Source organism: Silurus aristotelis, assembly GCF_946808225.1.
Source record: "Silurus aristotelis genome assembly, chromosome: 27".
NCBI classification, from domain to species: Eukaryota; Metazoa; Chordata; class Actinopteri; order Siluriformes; family Siluridae; genus Silurus; species Silurus aristotelis.
In genome coordinates this window covers 2,644,169-2,664,093 of record NC_139600.1, presented here as the reverse complement: position 1 = coordinate 2,664,093, position 19,925 = coordinate 2,644,169, and the positions used below count along the sequence as shown (strand labels likewise).

The 19,925-nt window shown below is 42.7% G+C and overlaps 2 protein-coding genes across 7 annotated transcripts in view; one reads left to right on the top strand and one right to left on the bottom strand.

Annotated features, from left to right (window-relative positions):
• fhdc1 (FH2 domain containing 1) overlaps positions 1-19,925 on the bottom strand; it is a 106,059-nt gene that overhangs the window by 5,199 nt on the left and 80,935 nt on the right. The gene's annotated exons all lie outside the window — the stretch shown is intronic.
• The window catches only part of ccdc88ab (coiled-coil domain containing 88Ab), a 59,834-nt gene that overhangs the window by 10,757 nt on the left and 29,152 nt on the right, over positions 1-19,925 (top strand). For all 6 annotated transcript variants that reach the window (XM_083532279.1, XM_083532278.1, XM_083532275.1 and 3 more), the window contains one exon: positions 13,305-13,374. In XM_083532279.1, the coding sequence (XP_083388405.1) occupies positions 13,305-13,374 (70 nt within the window). The remainder of the gene's footprint in view (positions 1-13,304; positions 13,375-19,925) is intronic.

The following is a 19,925-nucleotide window of genomic DNA, read 5'->3' as shown; positions in this document are numbered from 1 at the left end:
GAGGACTTTTGTCCCCTTGCATGTTGCTATAAATCACAACAGATTTATATTATAAGGATAAAATGTAAAGTATTCGGACACCCAGCATTTCCAGACAGACAGCTAGACAGACAGCTAGACAGACAGCTAGACAGACAGCTAGACAGACAGCTAGACAGACAGCTAGACAGACAGCTAGACAGACAGCTAGACAGACAGCTAGACCGACAGATTCTTCATCATGATGTTTCAGGGAATGTTGCCACTGGCTCGCTCATTAGGAATAAACATAACGTGAGTGTAATGATTTTTATAAACCTGCTTTGGGACAATGTCCACTGTCGAGTTGAATTAAATCGCCGCTAGGACGTAAGTATAACCTACTAAAGACCTCGTCTCGAGGACGTCCTACAACATAAAGGAATAGAAATTGCAATGCGTCGCTCTACAATGAATACAAATGTGTAAAATGTAATACGTTGCACATGTACAATGCATTTGTGACGGAAAGAAAAACAAGTGATTTTTTTTTCAAACGATCCCAATGCCTCAAAGAGCTCTATTAACTCCCATCCGTCCTGTTACACGTCACACAGTCGTAACCTCAGCGTGTGACTTTAGAGTCATGTGACCTCATTAATCATCAAACCCTCACCGAGCCGAGTTTCACCACTAATTCAATCACCCAAACATCAAACCGTCCCTCTGCGCCTAATATTCAATACAAGCAGTGACTTTAACCACATCTGTGTGTGTGAGAGACGCTCCTGCTGTAACACATCTGCAGAGTTGGCGAGAGGCATGTGGAAAACAGGCGGCGTTCCCACATCGCACTTCATCGCACCAGCCTGCGGAATACGAGGGCATTTTCCACCATGTCCTTTTTTTCTTTCAAAATAACTTCTAATTTTCCGTTTACTTCGTCAGCGTGCTCGGTGTCTGCAGGTTTTATTCCGGGAAAGGACTCTGGACTGATGGTCTCAACGATTCAGTACAATACGATTCAGTATTCAGTTTATTCTGTACACATTCATAAATTACAAAAAATTACAAATACAACAATCCATAGTGGCTAAATGAATCGAAAATGTCTGTTAGATTTTTTTTTAATCTATCATTTATTTAGAAAGACTTATGAGGAAGAAACCTTGAGAGGAACCAGACACGAAATGGAACTCATCCTCAGCCTCAACACTCAAGTCCATTTATTACAGTTCCATCATTGTTGAGGTGGTCAGCTGTTCCCTGATGGATACTTGAGTGTAGACATGTTCATGGTGATTGTAGTCCAAATCCATTGAAGCGAACTGTTTATATCAATCATAGTCCAAAAAAACTAAAAGCGTAAACTCTTCTGTCCTGGTGACGCACTGACACTGGAGACTCCTCACTGGAGACTCCTCACTGGAGACTCCTCACTGGAGACTCCTCACTGGAGACTCCTCACTCGAGACTCCTCACTCGAGACTCCTCACTCGAGACTCCTTTAATAAATGTTGACATTTCCATAATGAAAAAGCTCATTACTATTAACACCTTCTGACCATTTAGGATCAATCATTCAACAGCACTGGGGTAAACAGCACACTCGTATTGGATGGTTTTAGAAAATTGTACTTCGGGCTGGATGGAGAAATTGAACGCGACGTGACACGCCTGATGTGTAATACGGAATGCGGGAAATGCAGGGGAAAAAAAGATGGTGGAATTTCTCCGTTCGTACATCTGCTGAAGTGCAGATCACAGAGCAGAGTGTGGTAATAACAGACCCTGCAAATCTACACCTGGGATTTTTACTGCCTTAATGGCTTCAGCTTCAGTGTCAGATCACAGCAAATTTATTGAGTTATTGTATCTGATTGGTCAGACGGTATCTGTCTGTCTGTCTAGACAGACAGACTCAGATCCAATAATAGATACATTCCATTTTGAGTGGTTCCTCTCAAGGTTTCTTTCTCATGAAGTCTGTATAGATAGATGGATGGATGGATGGATAGAAAGTTAGAAAGATAGAATAATGAACTATAATGAAGGGGCTTTTGGTGTTGACTCTTTTGCGTCTGGTGCCTCTCATTGTCTTTCCCTCATGAGGTCTCAGGGAGTGTTTCCATGCCACTTTTGCCTCTGGTTCACTCATTAGACAATAACATATATGGGAAGTTTTCTGTAAGCACATATCCAAAGGACTCAGCTGTCTGTCTGTCTAAATATTTATTTAATGATCACCTCTGCTGGATCCGCATACACGGGTTTATATTTTGTTCAGTTTTATTCATTGTGAAACCGAACCACACAAACTCGATATAAATTTTGCTCACATTCAGTCTCTCCTTGCAAACCGATTCACTGGTGCGTACGTATTTTTAGTAGTAGGAATAAACTGACATCACTCAAGCCGTTATAATCAGCTTTCCGTTCAGAGAAGCTTTGATTTATCTGAACTCAAGTAAATGTTGGGATTAATACTGAAAGAGCTCCGTGCTGCCTGAATCCACAGAGGGATTAAAGAGAGCCGAGTCAGCACAAATCCAAACCGTACCTCCTCCGATGGGACTGTGGGACGCGATAAAGCCCACATGTCGCTAAGACTCGACTCCAGTCACCTTCACGGCATTTGTTGTGGTAGAGCTTTAACGTCTGTGTGACCGAGTGCCAAAAAATTGGAATAAGCTGAAGTCTGCTTTCATCATAAAGGCTGGATAAAACCTGAGACCCCAGAATCACGTCTGCTCCTGATGGATTTTCAATGGAGGGGGAACATGCAGGCGTGGGACGTCTCAGTCTAGACACACGACTGCTAAAACCATCACATTATCTGAGACATGAGGGTGGGGTGGGGGGTTCAACAGACTTCGACAGACCTCAGGAAATCTCAACATGCTATACCTCATCAAACCTCAACAGACCTCATCAAATCACTGCAGACATCACCAAACCTCTAAAGAACTCTACAGACTTTAACCAACCCTAAAAACTTCTACAGACCTCAGCAAACCTCTATAGATATCAACAGACCTCAGCAAACCTCATCAGGCTTTAGCAACCCTCGACAGACCTCACAAGACCTCAGCAACCCTCAGCAGACCTTAGCAAACCTGTACAGACTTCACTATACCTCAGCAAAATTTAATATACCTCAGCAAACCTCTACCGACATTAACTGAGTTCTCCAGACCCCTACAGACTTCTCCAGACCCCTACAGACTTCTCCAGACCCCTACAGACTTCTCCAGACCCCTACAGACTTCTATATATACCCCTACAGACTTCTATATACCCCTATAGACCCCTACAGACCCCCACAGACTTCTATATACCCTTACAGACCCCTACAGACTTCTACAGACCCCTGCAGACTTCTATATATACCCCTACAGACTTCTATATACCCCTACAGACTTCTATAGACCCTTATAGACCCCTACAGACTTCAATATACCCCTACAGACTTCAATATACCCCTACAGACTTCAATATACCCCTACAGACTTCTATATACCCCTATATACCCTACAGACTTCTACAGACCCCTACAGACTTCTATAGACCCCTGCAGACTTCTACAGACCCCTACAGGCCCCTACAGACTTCTACAGACCCCTACAGACTTCTATATATACACCCCTATAGACCCCTACGGACTTCTACAGACCCCTACGGACTTCTACAGACCCCTACGGACTTCTACAGACCCCTACGGACTTCTACAGACCCCTACGGACTTCTACAGACGTCAACGGACTTTTATATACCCCTACAGACCCCTACAGACTTCTATATATACCCCTACAGACTTCTATATACCCCTACAGACCCCTACAGACTTGTATAGACCCCTACAGACCCCTACCGACTTCTACAGACCCCTACAGACTTCTACAGACCCCTACAGACTTCTACAGACCCCTACAGACTTCTACAGACCCCTACAGACTTCTACAGACTTCTACAGACCCCTACAGACTTCTACAGACCCCTACAGACTTCTACAGACCCATACAGACTTCTATAGACCCATACAGACCCCTACATACTTCTACAGACTTCTATATATACCCCTACAGACTTCTATATATTCCCCTACAGACTTCTATATACCCCTACAGACCCCTACGGGTCTCTATAGACATCTACAGACTCTTACAGATTTCTACAGACCCCTACAGACTTCTATATACCCCTACAGACTTCTATATACCCCTACAGACTTCTATATACCCCTACAGACTTCTACAGACCCCCACAGACTTCTATATACCCTTACAGACCCCTACAGACTTCTACAGACCCCTGCAGACTTCTATATATACCCCTACAGACTTCTATATACCCCTACAGACTTCTATAGACCCCTATAGACCCCTACAGACTTCTATATACCTCTACAGTCTTCTATATACCCCTACAGACTTCTATATACCCCTATATACCCTACAGACTTCTACAGACCCCTACAGACTTCTACAGACCCCTACAGACTTCTACAGACCCCTACAGACTTCTACAGACCCCTACAGGCCCCTACAGACTTCTACAGACCCCTACAGACTTCTATATATACACCCCTATAGACCCCTACGGACTTCTACAGACCCCTACGGACTTCTACAGACCCCTACGGACTTCTACAGACCCCTACGGACTTCTACAGACCCCTACGGACTTCTACAGACCCCTACGGACTTCTATATACCCCTACGGACCCCTACAGACTTCTATATATACCCCTACAGACTTCTATATACCCCTACAGACCCCTACAGACTTCTATATACCCCTACAGACCCCTACAGACTTCTATAGACCCCTACAGACCCCTACCGACTTCTACAGACCCCTACCGACTTCTACAGACCCCTACCGACTTCTACAGACCCCTACCGACTTCTACAGACCCCTACAGACTTCTACAGACCCCTACAGACTTCTATATACCCTTACAGACCCCTACAGACTTCTACAGACCCCTACAGACTTCTACAGACCCCTACAGACTTCTACAGACCCATACAGACTTCTATAGACCCATACAGACCCCTACATACTTCTACAGACTTCTATATATACCCCTACAGACTTCTATATATTCCCCTACAGACTTCTATATACCCCTACAGACTTCTATATACCCCTATATACCCCTACAGACCCCTACAGACTTCTACAGACCCCTACGGGTCTCTATAGACATCTACAGACTCTTACAGATTTCTTCAGACCCCTACAGACTTCTATATACCCCTACAGACTTCTATATACCCCTACAGACTTCTATATACCCCTACAGACTTCTACAGACTTCTACAGACCCCTACAGACTTCTACAGACCCCTACAGACCCCTACAGACTTCTACAGACCCCTACAGACGTCTACAGACTTCTACAGACTTCTACAGACTTCTACAGACCCCTACAGACCCCTACAGACCCCTACAGACCCCTACAGACTTCTCTATATACCCCTACAGACTTCTCTATATACCCCTACAGACTTCTCTATATACCCCTACAGACTTCTCTATATACCCCTACAGACTTCTCTATACCCCCACAGAATTCTACAGACCCCTACGGACTTCTATAGACCTCTACAGACTTCTACAGACTCTTACAGACTTTTACAGACCCCTACGGACTTCTATAGACCTCAACAGAATTCTACAGACTCTTACAGACTTCTATAAACCTCTACAGATTTCACCAAACCTCTACAGACCGCAGTAAACCTTGGCAGACATCATCAGACCTCTACAGACCTCAAGGCTCGTCTTGTTTTTGGACCGTGAGATGAACAGAGCTCTTTTCTTGGCCCGAACCCTCAGGCTACCGAGCATGAGCACATACACCACACCACTTTTTTCCCCCCCGTTTGAGCTCTTTTTGGAAGCAATTACGCACATGTAGGCGACTTTTTTTCTTCTCCCCCTTCTGCCCCTTGCCACTCTGATGGAAATAGAAGCGACTCCCACATCAGTGAGTCTCGCTCTGTTCTGGCTTTCAAAAACACAGCAGTTTGTTTAGGGAGTTACGTAGAAGTCTGCAAACACAAAGAGACTCCTGTTCGACGTCCAGTCGGGGGAAAACAGCCGGAGTTGGGGGGGCGGGGGGGAGTTTATTTACCCCCTCTTGTCCTCAAAGATGATTTTTGACTCCACTGAGGATTTTTGTCCCCTTACATGTTGCTATAAATCACTACAGATTTATATTATAAGGATAAAATGTAAAGTTTAACAGTTTAGACCCACATGGGGTTGCCAAAAGTATTCGGACACCCAGCATTTTCAGCCAGATGTGGTTCTTCCTCAAATTCTTACCACAAACTTAGAGGCACGACATCTCTAGGACGCCTTTAGATAAAATTATTTCTTCACTTGCAACTATTAGACCCAAACCTGTTCCATGAAGATATGCTTTACAAGGGATGGAGTAGAAGATCTCCTGCTATAAAGCTCCAACCCCTCAACCCCCAGGGCTCATCACCTGCATCAGTACCTGACTTTATTAACACCCTTGAGACTGAAAGAATCTCCACAAATGTCCACAAAATGTAGTGAAACATCTTCCCAGAAGCGTGGAGGACCTTTTTTGTTATTTATTTATTTATTTATATGTTAACATTCAAGGCATTTTTCTGTTTTATTTTTAGGTCGGAAATCGGAGGACAATTTTCTTCCTCGTGTTTAATACAATTTTTTTAATAACACGGTCACACTGTCATTTTAAATCGCTAAAAGTTTTTATTTTCTTTTTTTTTTCATATAAATGATATTATAATACAACTCATTACCACTAAAACACTTAATAATAATCAAGTATGAATCATGTAGTCTTGACCTTCTGACCTATTTATGCGTCTTGTGTTTTGGATGTGATTGTGTGTGTGTGTGTGTGTGTGTGTGTGTTGAAGGGCTGAGAGCACAGCACATCACATCAGTTTATTAGGGCATGTCCTGAATTTGGAATAGCTGCAGGCCAAATTTACTTCACCCCACACACACACACACACACACACACACACACACACACACACACACAGAGGCAGGTCAGTGTGTCAACAACACACGGCAACATTGATTTGCACCGAACAGAGTACACAGTGTGATAATGACTAGCTGCAGTTTTCAAATTGAGAATTTCTATGCTAACTAGTGCCTTCTATGCTAACTCGACACGATTTCTATGCTAACTACCAAATTCTTACCTAATTTGAACTGCTTTTTTATGCTAACTAGAGCCTTCTTTGTTAGTTCAAACCGATTTCTATGCTAACTAGTGATTTCTATGCTAACTAGTGATTTCTATGCTAGTTCGAAGCAAATTCTATGGTAACCAACGCCTTCTTGGCTAATTCCTGCTTTCTGAGTCATATTGTGTCATTATCAGAGCCGCAGTGTGACTTAAAATCAGTGCAACTGTGGGAAAGGCGAGAGACCCCCCCCCCACACATGCGCGCACACACACACACACACACACACACACACACACACATACAGGGTGAATAAACCTGACCGTTGCCATGGCGACCGCACCGGGTCTGCAGAATGGGCATGATTCAGATCGTTAGCATTATTTCTTAAAGACGACACGCGATCAGTCACCCCCTTGTTCGTGCCCCTACACACACACAACCAAGAGAATGAGGGAAGGAAATGTCCACACACACACACACACACACACACACACACACACACACACACACACACACACACACACACACACACACACACACACACAAGCCTCAGAGCTGCAGCTGCAACCCCCGGCTCCTCCCTGCTGCTTTGCCGTGGCTGCCAAACAGCACTTAAACAACATATAATCCACATCCGTTGAGAATTTGGCCGGAGTTTCATAGCGCTGAGCTTTGCTTCGTGTCTGAATTCACCGTCTGTAGGAAGCCCAACAAACGATAATGACCAGATTACAACAGACTTCCGGCGTTTATCCGAAATTACAGCCGGTACTCAAGGTCGTTAGGGGGAAATGAGGCAGGCAGGTCTTCGCTGCGTGAGCTCGAAGATGCGGGCAAAACAAAAACCTGACACGTGTGTCGCCATGAAGTGCCGAATGACCGTCCACGAGGCAGGAACATAATAGCAGAGGAAGTGTGTCTGTGACGGGTTTGATTAATTACAGTTTGCATTGTCGGATACGCTGCCGAGTTCAGGCCGCGTCACCATGGCGACTCGTAATGTGGGCTTAGAATAAGACTGCAAAATCGCAGCTCTCATTGCACAACGTTTATATAATTTATAGTTATCTCTTCTCTATATTCCAATTAAATAATGTTTTAAATATAAACATCCTAATAAGTTACAGACCACGCCTCCTTTAATGAGACGGAAGGATTTAGACCACACCTCCTTCTCTCAGACTGACACACAGGTCATTCCTCCTTTACTGAGCCTGAAGGATATAGGCCACGCCTCCTTTTATTTTGAATCAAATAGGCCATGCCTCCTACTCATTTTAAAGTACACAGGCCACACCTCCTCTCATTCTAAAGTTCACAGGCCACACCTCCTCTCATTCTAAAGTACACAGGCCACACCTCCTCTCATTCTAAAGTTCACAGGCCACACCTCCTCTCATTCTAAAGTTCACAGGCCACACCTTCTCTCATTCTAAAGTACACAGGCCAAGCCTCGTTTAATTAAATTCTTAGCTTATATTTACACCTCTTTTACCGTTTATCTCAACTCAAATGTTGAATTGGAAAATCTGTCAACAACAGCATCTGTATACACACACACACACGCACACAAACACACGCACGCACGCACACAAACACACACACACACACGCACGCACGCACACAAACACACACACACACACACACACACACACACACACACGCCACTATTGTGGCTTCACATTTAACCTTCATCTCCCTGCACACACACCTGTCAGGTCATGTTTACAGCAAATCTCCCGGTTCATAGTATCAGTAGCTTCACATTTACCGAAACACTTTCCCTCCTGCTCCTTTCTGTCGGAGGAAGACCGAAAGCAGGAATGGACAAAAACTACTTAACAAACAGCAGCTCAGCGTTTAACTCTAACCCTATGGTTTTTTCTTGGTTTGTGTGCTTTAGTGTAAATTAAGGAGGTGTGGCCTGTGTGCTTTAGTTTTAATGAAGGGGGTGTGGCCTGTGTGCTTTAGTGTTAATGAAGGTGTGGCCTGTGTGCTTTAGTGTTAATGAAAGGGGTGTGGCCTGTGTGCTTTAGTGTTAACGAAGGAGGTGTGGCCTGTGTGCTTAAGTGTTAATGAAGGAGGTGTGGCCTGTGTGCATTAGTGTAAATGAAGGAGGTGTGGCCTGTGTGCGTTAGTGTTAATGAAGGAGGTGTGGCCTGTGTGCTTTGTGTTAATGAAAAAGGTGTGGCCTGTTTGATTTAGTGTTAATGAAGGAGGTGTGGCCTGTGTGCTTTAGTGTTAATGTAGGAGGTGTGGCCTGTGGGTTCTGTGTTATTGAAGGAGGTGTGGCCTGTGCTTTATTGTTAATAAAGGGGGTGTGGCCTGTGTGCTTTAGTGTTAATGAAGGAGGTGTGGCCTGTGTGCTTTAGTGTTAATGAAGGAGGTGTGGCCTGTGTGATTTAGTGTTAATGAAGGAGGTGTGGCCTGTGTGCTTAAGTGTTAATGAAGGAGGTGTGGCTTGTGTGCTTTATTGTTATTGTAGGAGGTGTGGCCTGTGGGTTCTGTGTTATTGAAGGAGGTGTGGCCTGTGTGTTCTGTGTTAATAAAGGAGGTGTGGCCTGTGTGCTTTATTGTTATTAAAGGGGGTGTAGCCTGTGTGTTTTTTGGGTTAATGAAGGAGGTGTGGCTGGTGTGTTCTGTGTTAATGAAGGAGGTGTGGCTGGTGTGCTTTAGTGTTAATGAAGGAGGTGTGGCCTGTGTGTTCTGTGTTAATAAAGGAGGTGTGGCCTGTGTGCTTTATTGTTATTAAAGGGGGTGTAGCCTGTGTGTTTTTTGGGTTAATGAAGGAGGTGTGGCCTGTGTGTTAGCCTGTGTGTGTTCTGTGTTAATGAAGGAGGTGTGTTCTGTGTTAATGAAGGAGGTGTGGCCTGTGTGTGTTCTGTGTTAATAAAGGAGGTGTGGCCTGTGTGCTTCAGTTTGAGTAGTGGTGGTGTGGCTTTCATTAAAGATTATAACTTAAAACAGCTTTAATTTGTCTCTTTATCTATTGAATCATTAACAACACTATTAAATTGTCTCTAAATCGGAGATACACGTCATTGTTCAGTAGAAATTTAAATTTTTTCATTTTCGGGAGACGGTGAACGAATAAGCGGATAAGAGTATAAGAGAATAAGAGTTTTTTTAAGGTCACATTTCAATTTAAATATCCTTCTCTGTTTTCTATTTTCGGTGTTACAGTTGCGAGATGATGGGAATGGAGCTGACTCACTGGCTGCTAGCAGACTCACAATCCTCCTTTACTATCTGACTCACAAACACACACACATACACGCAATATCCTCATTCTTTTGTCTTATTATCGGTTGAAATAAGATCAGATCGCGACTTCTGTTTATTCTGAGTTGACTGAGTGGATTAGTTTTGAATTGTATGAAAGAGCTGAAAGGTTCATTAAATACAGATTAGGTGTGTGTGTGTGTGTGTGTGTGTGTGTGTGTGTGTGTGTGTGTGTGTGATTTTTTTTTTATTTAAATTTTTTTTCCTGGCTTTGAGGAAGCTGTAAGTGTATGACCTTGTTGGCAAAAAAAAAACCTGCTGGTCTTTGGATATTCTCGAAACACTTGCGGAGCATTCGAGTGTCTAACAAAATGTTTAACAAAATGTTTAACAAAATGACGGACTTTAAAGGCAGCACCAGCCATAATGGATATAAAAAAACTGATCAGATAACCAGTGTGTAATCTCTATAAGCAGCCCAGAGCATCCATCAACCAACGTTTTTCTGTTTTTTTTGCCTCTGTTTTTCTGTCTGTGCATCGACAAAGCAGAAGTCTGAGATTATTTTTTTTAGGCTTTAGAAAAAAGCAATAATGCCACACTAGAGTGCTACGGGAAGCCTAGATGTGATCCAGAAAGCCTGTGTTTGCTTGCCTCAGCCCATTTTTGTAACCACTGGAGCTCGAGAAAAAAATTAGCTCTTCTATACTCGCAGAGTAATCGCAGAGGACAAACTGACCAAGCCTTAAAAACGTCAGACTCATGGTTATTGCCAAGTGGGTTACATATACAGGGAATATTCAGGGTGTCCTGGTGCTACAGAAATATAAAAACAATAAAATAAATTAATTGTCTTATAAACATCTGGATTGATTATTCTTTACAGCTCTCATTGACTCATTTGAATATATTGTAATCTCTGTAGTAACAGCACCAGCATTTGGGCATGTGATGAGGTCTCTGAGGTAATAGGGTGCTGGTCCATTTATGGCCTTGTAGGGAAGCATCAGTGTTTTGAATCTGATACGTGCAGCTACTGGAAGCCAGTGGACCGAGCGCAGCAGTGGGGTGGTTTTGGAGAACTTGGGCAGCTTGAACACAAGTTGCGCAGCTGAGTGTTGGATCATTTGCAGTGGGCAAATAGCATGTGAGGAGAAGAACAGTTAATAGTCCATAGTTACTCCAAGGTTGCGAGCAGTGACTGAAGGACAGAGCAGTTATTTAGAGTTATTGTGAGATCCTGACCTGGAGATGAATCTCCTAGGATGACCTGCAGTTTTGTTTTGCTGGTGTTGAGTTTTAGTTGATAAGCACTCATTCACAATCATATGTCTTGCCGAGATCTGAGCCGAAGCTGTGGTAACTGAGGGAGGGAAAGAAAAGATGAGTTAATCAGCATAGCAGTGGTAAGAAAACCCATGTGAGGATATGACTTCACCAAGAGAGTGTGTATAGTGGAAGAACAGGATGGGACCAAGTACTGACCCTTGTGGGACACCAGTGGAGAGTCTGTGTAGAGCAGATGCGAAACCCCTCCATGTCACCTGGTATGAGCGAACTTCCAGGTAGAAAGCAAACCATTCCCATGCTGCTCCACTGATACCAAGGCTCCTGAGGGTAGACAAGAGAGTCTTGTGGTTGACTATGTTGAATGCTGCTGAAAGGTTGAGGAGGACGAGTACAGATGACAGCTTGGGTGATCGAGCAGCATGTAGTTTCTCAGAAACAGCCAAAGGGCCCTCTCTGTGGAATGTGCCTCTTTGAAGCCAGACTGGTCTGGATTATGGAGGTTGTTCTGTGAGAGATAGAAAGACAGTTGGGTAAAAACTGTGCATTCCAGAGATTTAGAAAGAAAGGAGAGAAATGATACCGATCTGTAGTTGTTGATGTTTGATGTATCCAGAGCAGGTTTCTTCAAGGTGGAAATAACCTTAATTTGCTTGAAGGTAGTTGGCATGTGGCCAGATGTTAAGGACTCATTGACGATTACGGAAATGAACGGTAGGTCTGAAGCATAGTTGAAGGGATTGGATCTAGAGGGCAGGTAATGGGATTGCAAGATTGGATGACTTGCAGTATATTTTCTTCTGCTATTGTTGAGAAGCTTGAAAATGAAGTAGCAGGGAGTTCCTGGGTGTGTGGTGTAGTCATTGTTGAGAAGGAAGTGAGGATCAGGTAGATTTCCTCTTCAGAAGTCAGGGAGGATGGAGCAGCTGTTTGAGATTGAGACAACAGAGGAGGGTACAGGAGGTTACTGGCAATGTGACCTTTGTTCTGTGGATGAGAACGATCTGCCAATTTGAGATCAATGTATGATTTTACCTCAGGTAAAACTGAAACTACCCTTGATTAATTACCTGAGAGAACTAATAAGCACAGACCAACACTCTAGAATCAACACTATAGGACACTATAGAATAAATAATGCTATACAAGGTAACTATGCAAATAACACTCTAGAATCAACTTAAGTTAAGTAGATATACAAAAGTCGGAATCCTGCCCTCAAGATAGAGCTTAAGCACACACACCTTTACTTGGACGTACATCTTTATTCATTTTTACAAAAAGGAACTGGTAGCCAGATTTTTCTTCTTCAGTGTAATTTTTATCCTTGATCATGCGTCAAGGCTCAAGATTTAAACTCTCACCTCTATTAATTGTTTCAGGTGGAAGCATGAATGCCTGCCATCAGTGGGGCTGCTAAAAGCTTTTCCGTGTGTGTGCTGATATACAATAAATGCATAGTCTAAAGAGCCTGTTAAAGCACTTAGTATTGATCCATGCTGGTGGATAAGCGGCAGCTGAATAAGTGCTGACAGCAGCAGCAGCAGGTACACACAGCTGAGAACCAGAAGGAGATCTGGACTGATAACTGATGAACTGTGTGTGTTTTCTTCTCTTTGTGTTTAGGAGACCCTACAGCAGCTGGTAATGATGCCCCTGCCCAACGTACTGGTGCTCGGCCGAACCCCACTCACTGGTAGGGGATTTTAAACTTTCTCTTTTCCTCCCTCACCATCTCTATTAAAAAAACTATACATTTTGCTGATGGATTTAACCTTTTCTGGATTTATCTCATTTGAATTTGTAAGACGTTCCCCAGCAATTATTCGCCTTAAACATTTTATTCAGAATTCCTTGGAAAATGCTTTGAAACTGCAGTTAGTGAAGATTTCATATCCAATCAGTAGTTGATTCATTATGATCTCACCACCTTAATATTCCAGTGCCTCATTACCCCAGTACCTCAACCCCTCATTACACAAATACCTCTGTGTCTTATGACATCCTTACCTCAGTAACTCAGTACATCAGTTCTTCTGTATCTCAGTATTTCAGTACATCAGTTCTTCTGTATCCCAGCACATAGACACCCCATTATATCAGTACTTTATTATATTAGTATCTCAGGACATCAATATCCCAGTGCCTCGGGTTTTTATAGCGCTTTTATACCTCCCTGTTGTGGTACAACTGTACATCAGTGCCTCATTACCTCAGTAATTCTGTATCTAAGTACCTCAGTATTTCGGTACACCAGTCCCTAGTACCTTCACATCCCTTTATATCAGTATATCAATATCTCAGTGTCAGATTTATATAAATTTCATACCTTTCTATTGTGGTACATCAGTGTCTCATTACCCCAGAACTTGTACCGCAATGCCTCATTACACAAATACCTCTGTCTCTCTTAATATATCAGTACATCATTATTTCAGTGACTCATTACCTTCTTGCATCAATGTCTGAGTCCCTAAGTATCTTGGTGCCTCAGTATCCCATTGCCTCAGTACCCCATTACATCAATATCTCATCACATCAGTGCCTCAGTACCTCATTACATCAATATTTTATCACATCAGTGCCTCAGTACCGCATTACATCAATATCTTATCACATCAGTGCGTCAGTACCTCATTACATCAATATCTTATCACATCAGTGCCTCAGTACCTCATTACATCAATATCTCATCACATCAGTGCCTCAGTACCTCATTACATCAATATCTCATTGCATCAGTGCCTCAGTACCTCATTACATCAATATCTCATCGCATCAGTGCCTCAGTACCTCATTACATCAATATCTCATCGCATCAGTGCCTCAGTACCTCATTACATCAATATCTCATCGCATCAGTGCCTCAGTACCTCATTACATCAATATCTCATCACATGAGTGCCTCAGTACCTCATTACATCAATATCTCATCGCATCAGTGCCTCAGTACCTCATTACATCAATATCTCATCACATGAGTGCCTCAGTACCTCATTACATCAATATCTCATCGCATCAGTGCCTCAGTACCTCATTACATCAATATCTCATCACATCAGTGCCTCAGTACCTCATTACATCAATATCTCATTGCATCAGTGCCTCAGTACCTCATTACATCAATATCTCATCGCATCAGTGCCTCAGTACCTCATTACATCAATATCTCATCGCATCAGTGCCTCAGTACCTCATTACATCAATATCTCATCGCATCAGTGCCTCAGTACCTCATTACATCAATATCTCATCGCATCAGTGCCTCAGTACCTCATTACATCAATATCTCATCACATGAGTGCCTCAGTACCTCATTACATCAATATCTCATCGCATCAGTGCCTCAGTACCTCATTACATCAATATCTCATCGCATCAGTGCCTCAGTACCTCATTACATCAATATCTCATCGCATCAGTGCCTCAGTACCTCATTACATCAATATCTCATCACATCAGTGCCTCAGTACCTCATAGAAATCAGTATGGCCTTGGTACTTCAACGCTTCATTACTGAAAACTTCATTATCCGAGTACCTCAGTATTTAATGATTCAGTACTTCACAGTGAGCCACAGGAAAGCAGCGGTCGCTTCATGTGGAACTGTTCAGCCATGTGTTTTTTATTACGCAGTCATTAGAGCTGGATGGGGGGATGGGGCCCGTTATCAGCTAAACACCAATTCACCTCAGGCTACACAACCTCTCTCTCTCTCTCTCTCTCTCTCTCTCTCTCTCTCTCTCTCTCTCTCTCTCTCTCTCTCTCTCTCTCGTCTTTCACTCGTTCTTTGTCTAGTTTAGAGTCTCTCTGTAGTCACTCGTTTCAGTTCACATCAGAAAGATACGGGGAGGAAAACGATTAGCTAGTCTCTCCTCGTCAGTCTCTGTGCTCGGAGTGTTTTTATTAGCCATCGGAAAACTAAATGTAAATTACGATGCCTTCAGTCCTTTTTCGATGTAATATTGAAAGCAGAAAATTGGCGAGAAGGGCTTTTTTTTTTTTACGTTTCTTATCCATACACAAAAAACAGACAATGACTCCCTTTCTAGTGTAGCAATTAAAATAATTTATCCCAGAACCTAGAAGAGTTGCCTTTTCTAACGGAGAGATGATTGAGTTTCCGGAAATATTGTGCTTTGCATAAGACTGTAAGAAGAGGACATATGGGAGTCTCCTATTTCCTGTCTCTCTCTTGTTGCTATTAAAAAAGCACCTACTGATCCATTTGAGCTTCTTGGAGCGAAGCCAGAATGTTGGATAAAGCCGCTGATGGATTTTGAGTTAATGGTTGATCAGTTGTTTTACATCCCAGTTGTTCAAGAATCCCACACTCTCAAATAATTCAGCGTATTTTGATATAATATTTTGAGCCAAAATTTGTTTTTAAACATCATTATTACAGCAGCGTATCGCAACACGGACTGTTTGCTGTATTGCTCTTGGTTTCTTTTTCCACACAGTTTTTCTGTTGCTTTCTTGCTCATGGATTTCTCTTTCTTACGCTAACACTATCCGCTATTCCCTCGCTTCACCTTGACCACTGCTGTCTTACTGTTTTCTCTCTCTCTCTTTTTTTCAGTCTTCATAAAAAAACAGGTCACCATTCTGTCTCAAGTTGCACTCACTCAGACCAGGTTATACCGACTCTCTCAGCGCTTAGATACGTCCTTGACAGCTGCTCAGATCAGCTATTGTAACCGGGGACAGCTGGAGGACCTGGCGGACGTGTCAGGACAGCTGCAGTTTAGCAGCAGGTTGTTAGGATGTTAGCATAGTGGAGTGTGTGAGAAAATGCTCATATTAGCGTTACACTATATAATATACACTATTTCTCGAACCAGTCCATTAAACGTTTCTTTTATCTACAAGCTAACAGATGTTACTGTTTGTCACACAAAATTATTGAAAATCATAGTGATTGTGTATACCACTAGTAGCTAGAGGAGACAACAAACACGTGAGCAGAATGAAACATATCGTGTATAACACGCATTGCAGGCTATAAACTAGTCTATTGGCCACACTGCAAAAATTGCTGTCTAGATATAAGAAATAAATGCAGGATTTAAGAAAATACAGACTCAAAACAAGTCAAATGATCTGCCAGTGCAGTGAGAAAATGATACTTGGTGAATATTCTTGAAATAAGAAAACACTTAGTCCCAGCAGTCGATTTAGTCTAATTATTAAAAATGAGAATTGATGTCTTGACAAGATGAGGAGTTTTTGCAGTGCATATGTTGATTCACCAAAGGAAAATGGTGAACAAGCCAACGATCACAGCTATGAGTGCAATAAGTGATCGTAGCTTCATTGTTCAAACATATAACGTCATGCTGGATGTGTCAAAGCCCCAAACCGGAAGCGATCATCGGTGACATCATCCAGCACCTCTACAGGAAACCACTCTGAGTCAGTATGAAGCTTCATCGTCCATCAGGAGAAGATGTTTCCTCTTCCTGCACACCACACATTGTTAAGAGGAACTGCTGGAGGTTTGGCAGGGTCCCTGTGACCTCTAGTTTCCTGTCAGGATGATGGCAGAAGAGGTTAAGAACTGTGTAATACCGGATTTGGGGGTGTGGATAGAGCGATGTTTCCTATCGTCCTTCTCCTTCACTCTATCGCTCCTCCAAGTGGCCTTGAATAATTGATGTGCAAATACAGCGGACCTGATTTGAAACCAGTAGGAATTTCCATTTCAGGATCCAGGAGTTTGTTTGTAAGAGCGAGAGAAAGCAAGTTTATCTTTTTATGATTAAGAAAAAGGAAGGAAAAAGCATTTCCTGTAGGGAGAGCTCATGTGGATACTTCAGCTTGACTAACTGGCATCGCGTTTCTTTGATTCCGTATAACGTGTTGATCCTGCAGCACTCGTTTGCAGCTCGGTGTGCGTTTTCGTGGATAATTTCCATAATCACGTAAACAGAATTCCTAATGGGTTTAATGCCCAATCTAGTGTGTACGATCAAGTCAATTGATCGTACAAGCCCCACCCCCTTTCTTCTAATCAGTGTAATGCCCTGGAACCTGGTTAGTATAGAAAATTTGTCCAGGAGATGGTCTTAGAGTGACTGCTAAAAGTTTTTTCCACTTTATTTGCATTGAAAAATCCATTCCTTAGCATGAATTACCAGCTTTACACAATCTGACCAACAGTTCTCCGAACATTCATCTGAAATATCATTTATCTGTGCCTCTCGGAAAACCTGCCAGAAATGTTCTTTATTAAAGATTTCTATATGATTCAGTTCATCTTGGAGCAAATAGATTTAAGATCATTAGAATAGGAATTAGGTGCAGTGACTGGGCAGACCATTCGACAGACAGACAGACAGACAGACTGACTGACTCTAGATAGACAGACAGACAGACAGACTGACTCTAGATAGACAGACAGACAGACAGACAGACAGACAGACAGACAGACAGACTCTAGATAGACAGACAGACAGACAGACTCTAGATAGACAGACAGACAGACAGACTGACTCTAGACAGACAGACAGACAGACTGACTCTAGACAGACAGACAGACTGACTCTAGATAGACAGACAGACAGACTGACTCTAGATAGACAGACAGACAGACTGACTCTAGATAGACAGACAGACAGACTGACTCTAGATAGACAGACAGACAGACTGACTCTAGACAGACAGACAGACAGACTGACTCTAGACAGACAGACAGACAGACAGACAGACAGACAGACTCTAGATAGACAGACAGACAGACAGACAGACTCTAGATAGACAGACAGACAGACTCTAGACAGACAGACAGACAGACAGACTCTAGATAGACAGACAGACAGACTCTAGATAGACAGACAGACAGACTCTAGATAGACAGACAGACAGACAGACAGACAGACAGACAGACAGACAGACAGACAGACTCTAGATAGACAGACAGACAGACAGACAGACTCTAGATAGACAGACAGACAGACAGACAGACAGACTCTAGATAGACAGACAGACAGACAGACTCTAGACAGACAGACAGACTCTAGACAGACAGACAGACTCTAGACAGACAGACAGACTCTAGACAGACAGACTCTAGATAGACAGACAGACAGACTCTAGATAGACAGACAGACAGACTCCAGATAGATAGACAGACAGTCAGACTCTAGATAGATAGACAGACAAACTCTAGATAGATAGACATGCAGACAGACAGACAAACTCTAGATAGATAGACATGCAGACAGACAGACAGAATTTATATAGACAGACAGAATTTATATAGACAGACAGACAGACAGACAGACAGACAGACAGACAGACAGACAGACAGACAGACAGACAGACAGACAGACTGGCTGGCTGGCTGTTTGGATGTACGCTTCAGTTCCGATGATCCGCAGTCAAGTTCTTCTACTAAAGACAGAAATGTCCCATTTAAACTCCATAGAACTTCCTGGCACTCATTCGCTGTCCAGTTTTTTCTGTTTCCCTTTTACCTAGTTTATACTCTAGAAACAGAAGGAACATGTATGTGTCTTAAAGACCATAAAATACCAGGTGTTTCCACACATTTGACAGGTGGACCAATCCTGTTTAACTTGAAAAAAAATACTCTAGCTATAATAGGCGGGATCAATGCAAATAATGAGATCAATGCAAAAATGGAATCCTGTTGTAGTAAATATATACTTCAGGGAGGAATGTGTAATAACTCCTATACTTCTTAATTAGATTAGATTAGATTAGAGTAAACCTTTTATGACTAACAATGTAACATATTTGCTTATATGTCCAGTTTGGTAAGGCTAGTATATATGTTAGATATAATTAAATAATGACAGATGAGTAAACAATAAGAATATAAATAAACAGTACAATAAACAGCGGTCATTTTTCTATAACCGCGACGTTTTCTCAATAACCGTGAAGTCTTTAGGATGATGTCGATCATGTGTGTGTGACCAGAAGCCCGACTCGGTGGTGATGCATAAATCTGGGCCAACTCGAAGTGCACATCCTGTTAGAAGCTCAGGAAATATCAACACACTAAAGCTTAGATTTCATACGCCGTGTGTACGAGAAATCCGATCCTCGTGCGGGCTTTATTTTGCTTCAAACGCGCAGGAGGTTGTCGTGGTGTCCCGGCCGACTCCTCGCAGTAGTACTTTTCACGCTCGTTAAACAGCCCGTATGTTTGTTTTTCTTAGATTAAGCCCCTCCCCTCGTCTGGTTCAGCGGGAACGTCGGTGCCAAGCAGCCCAGTTG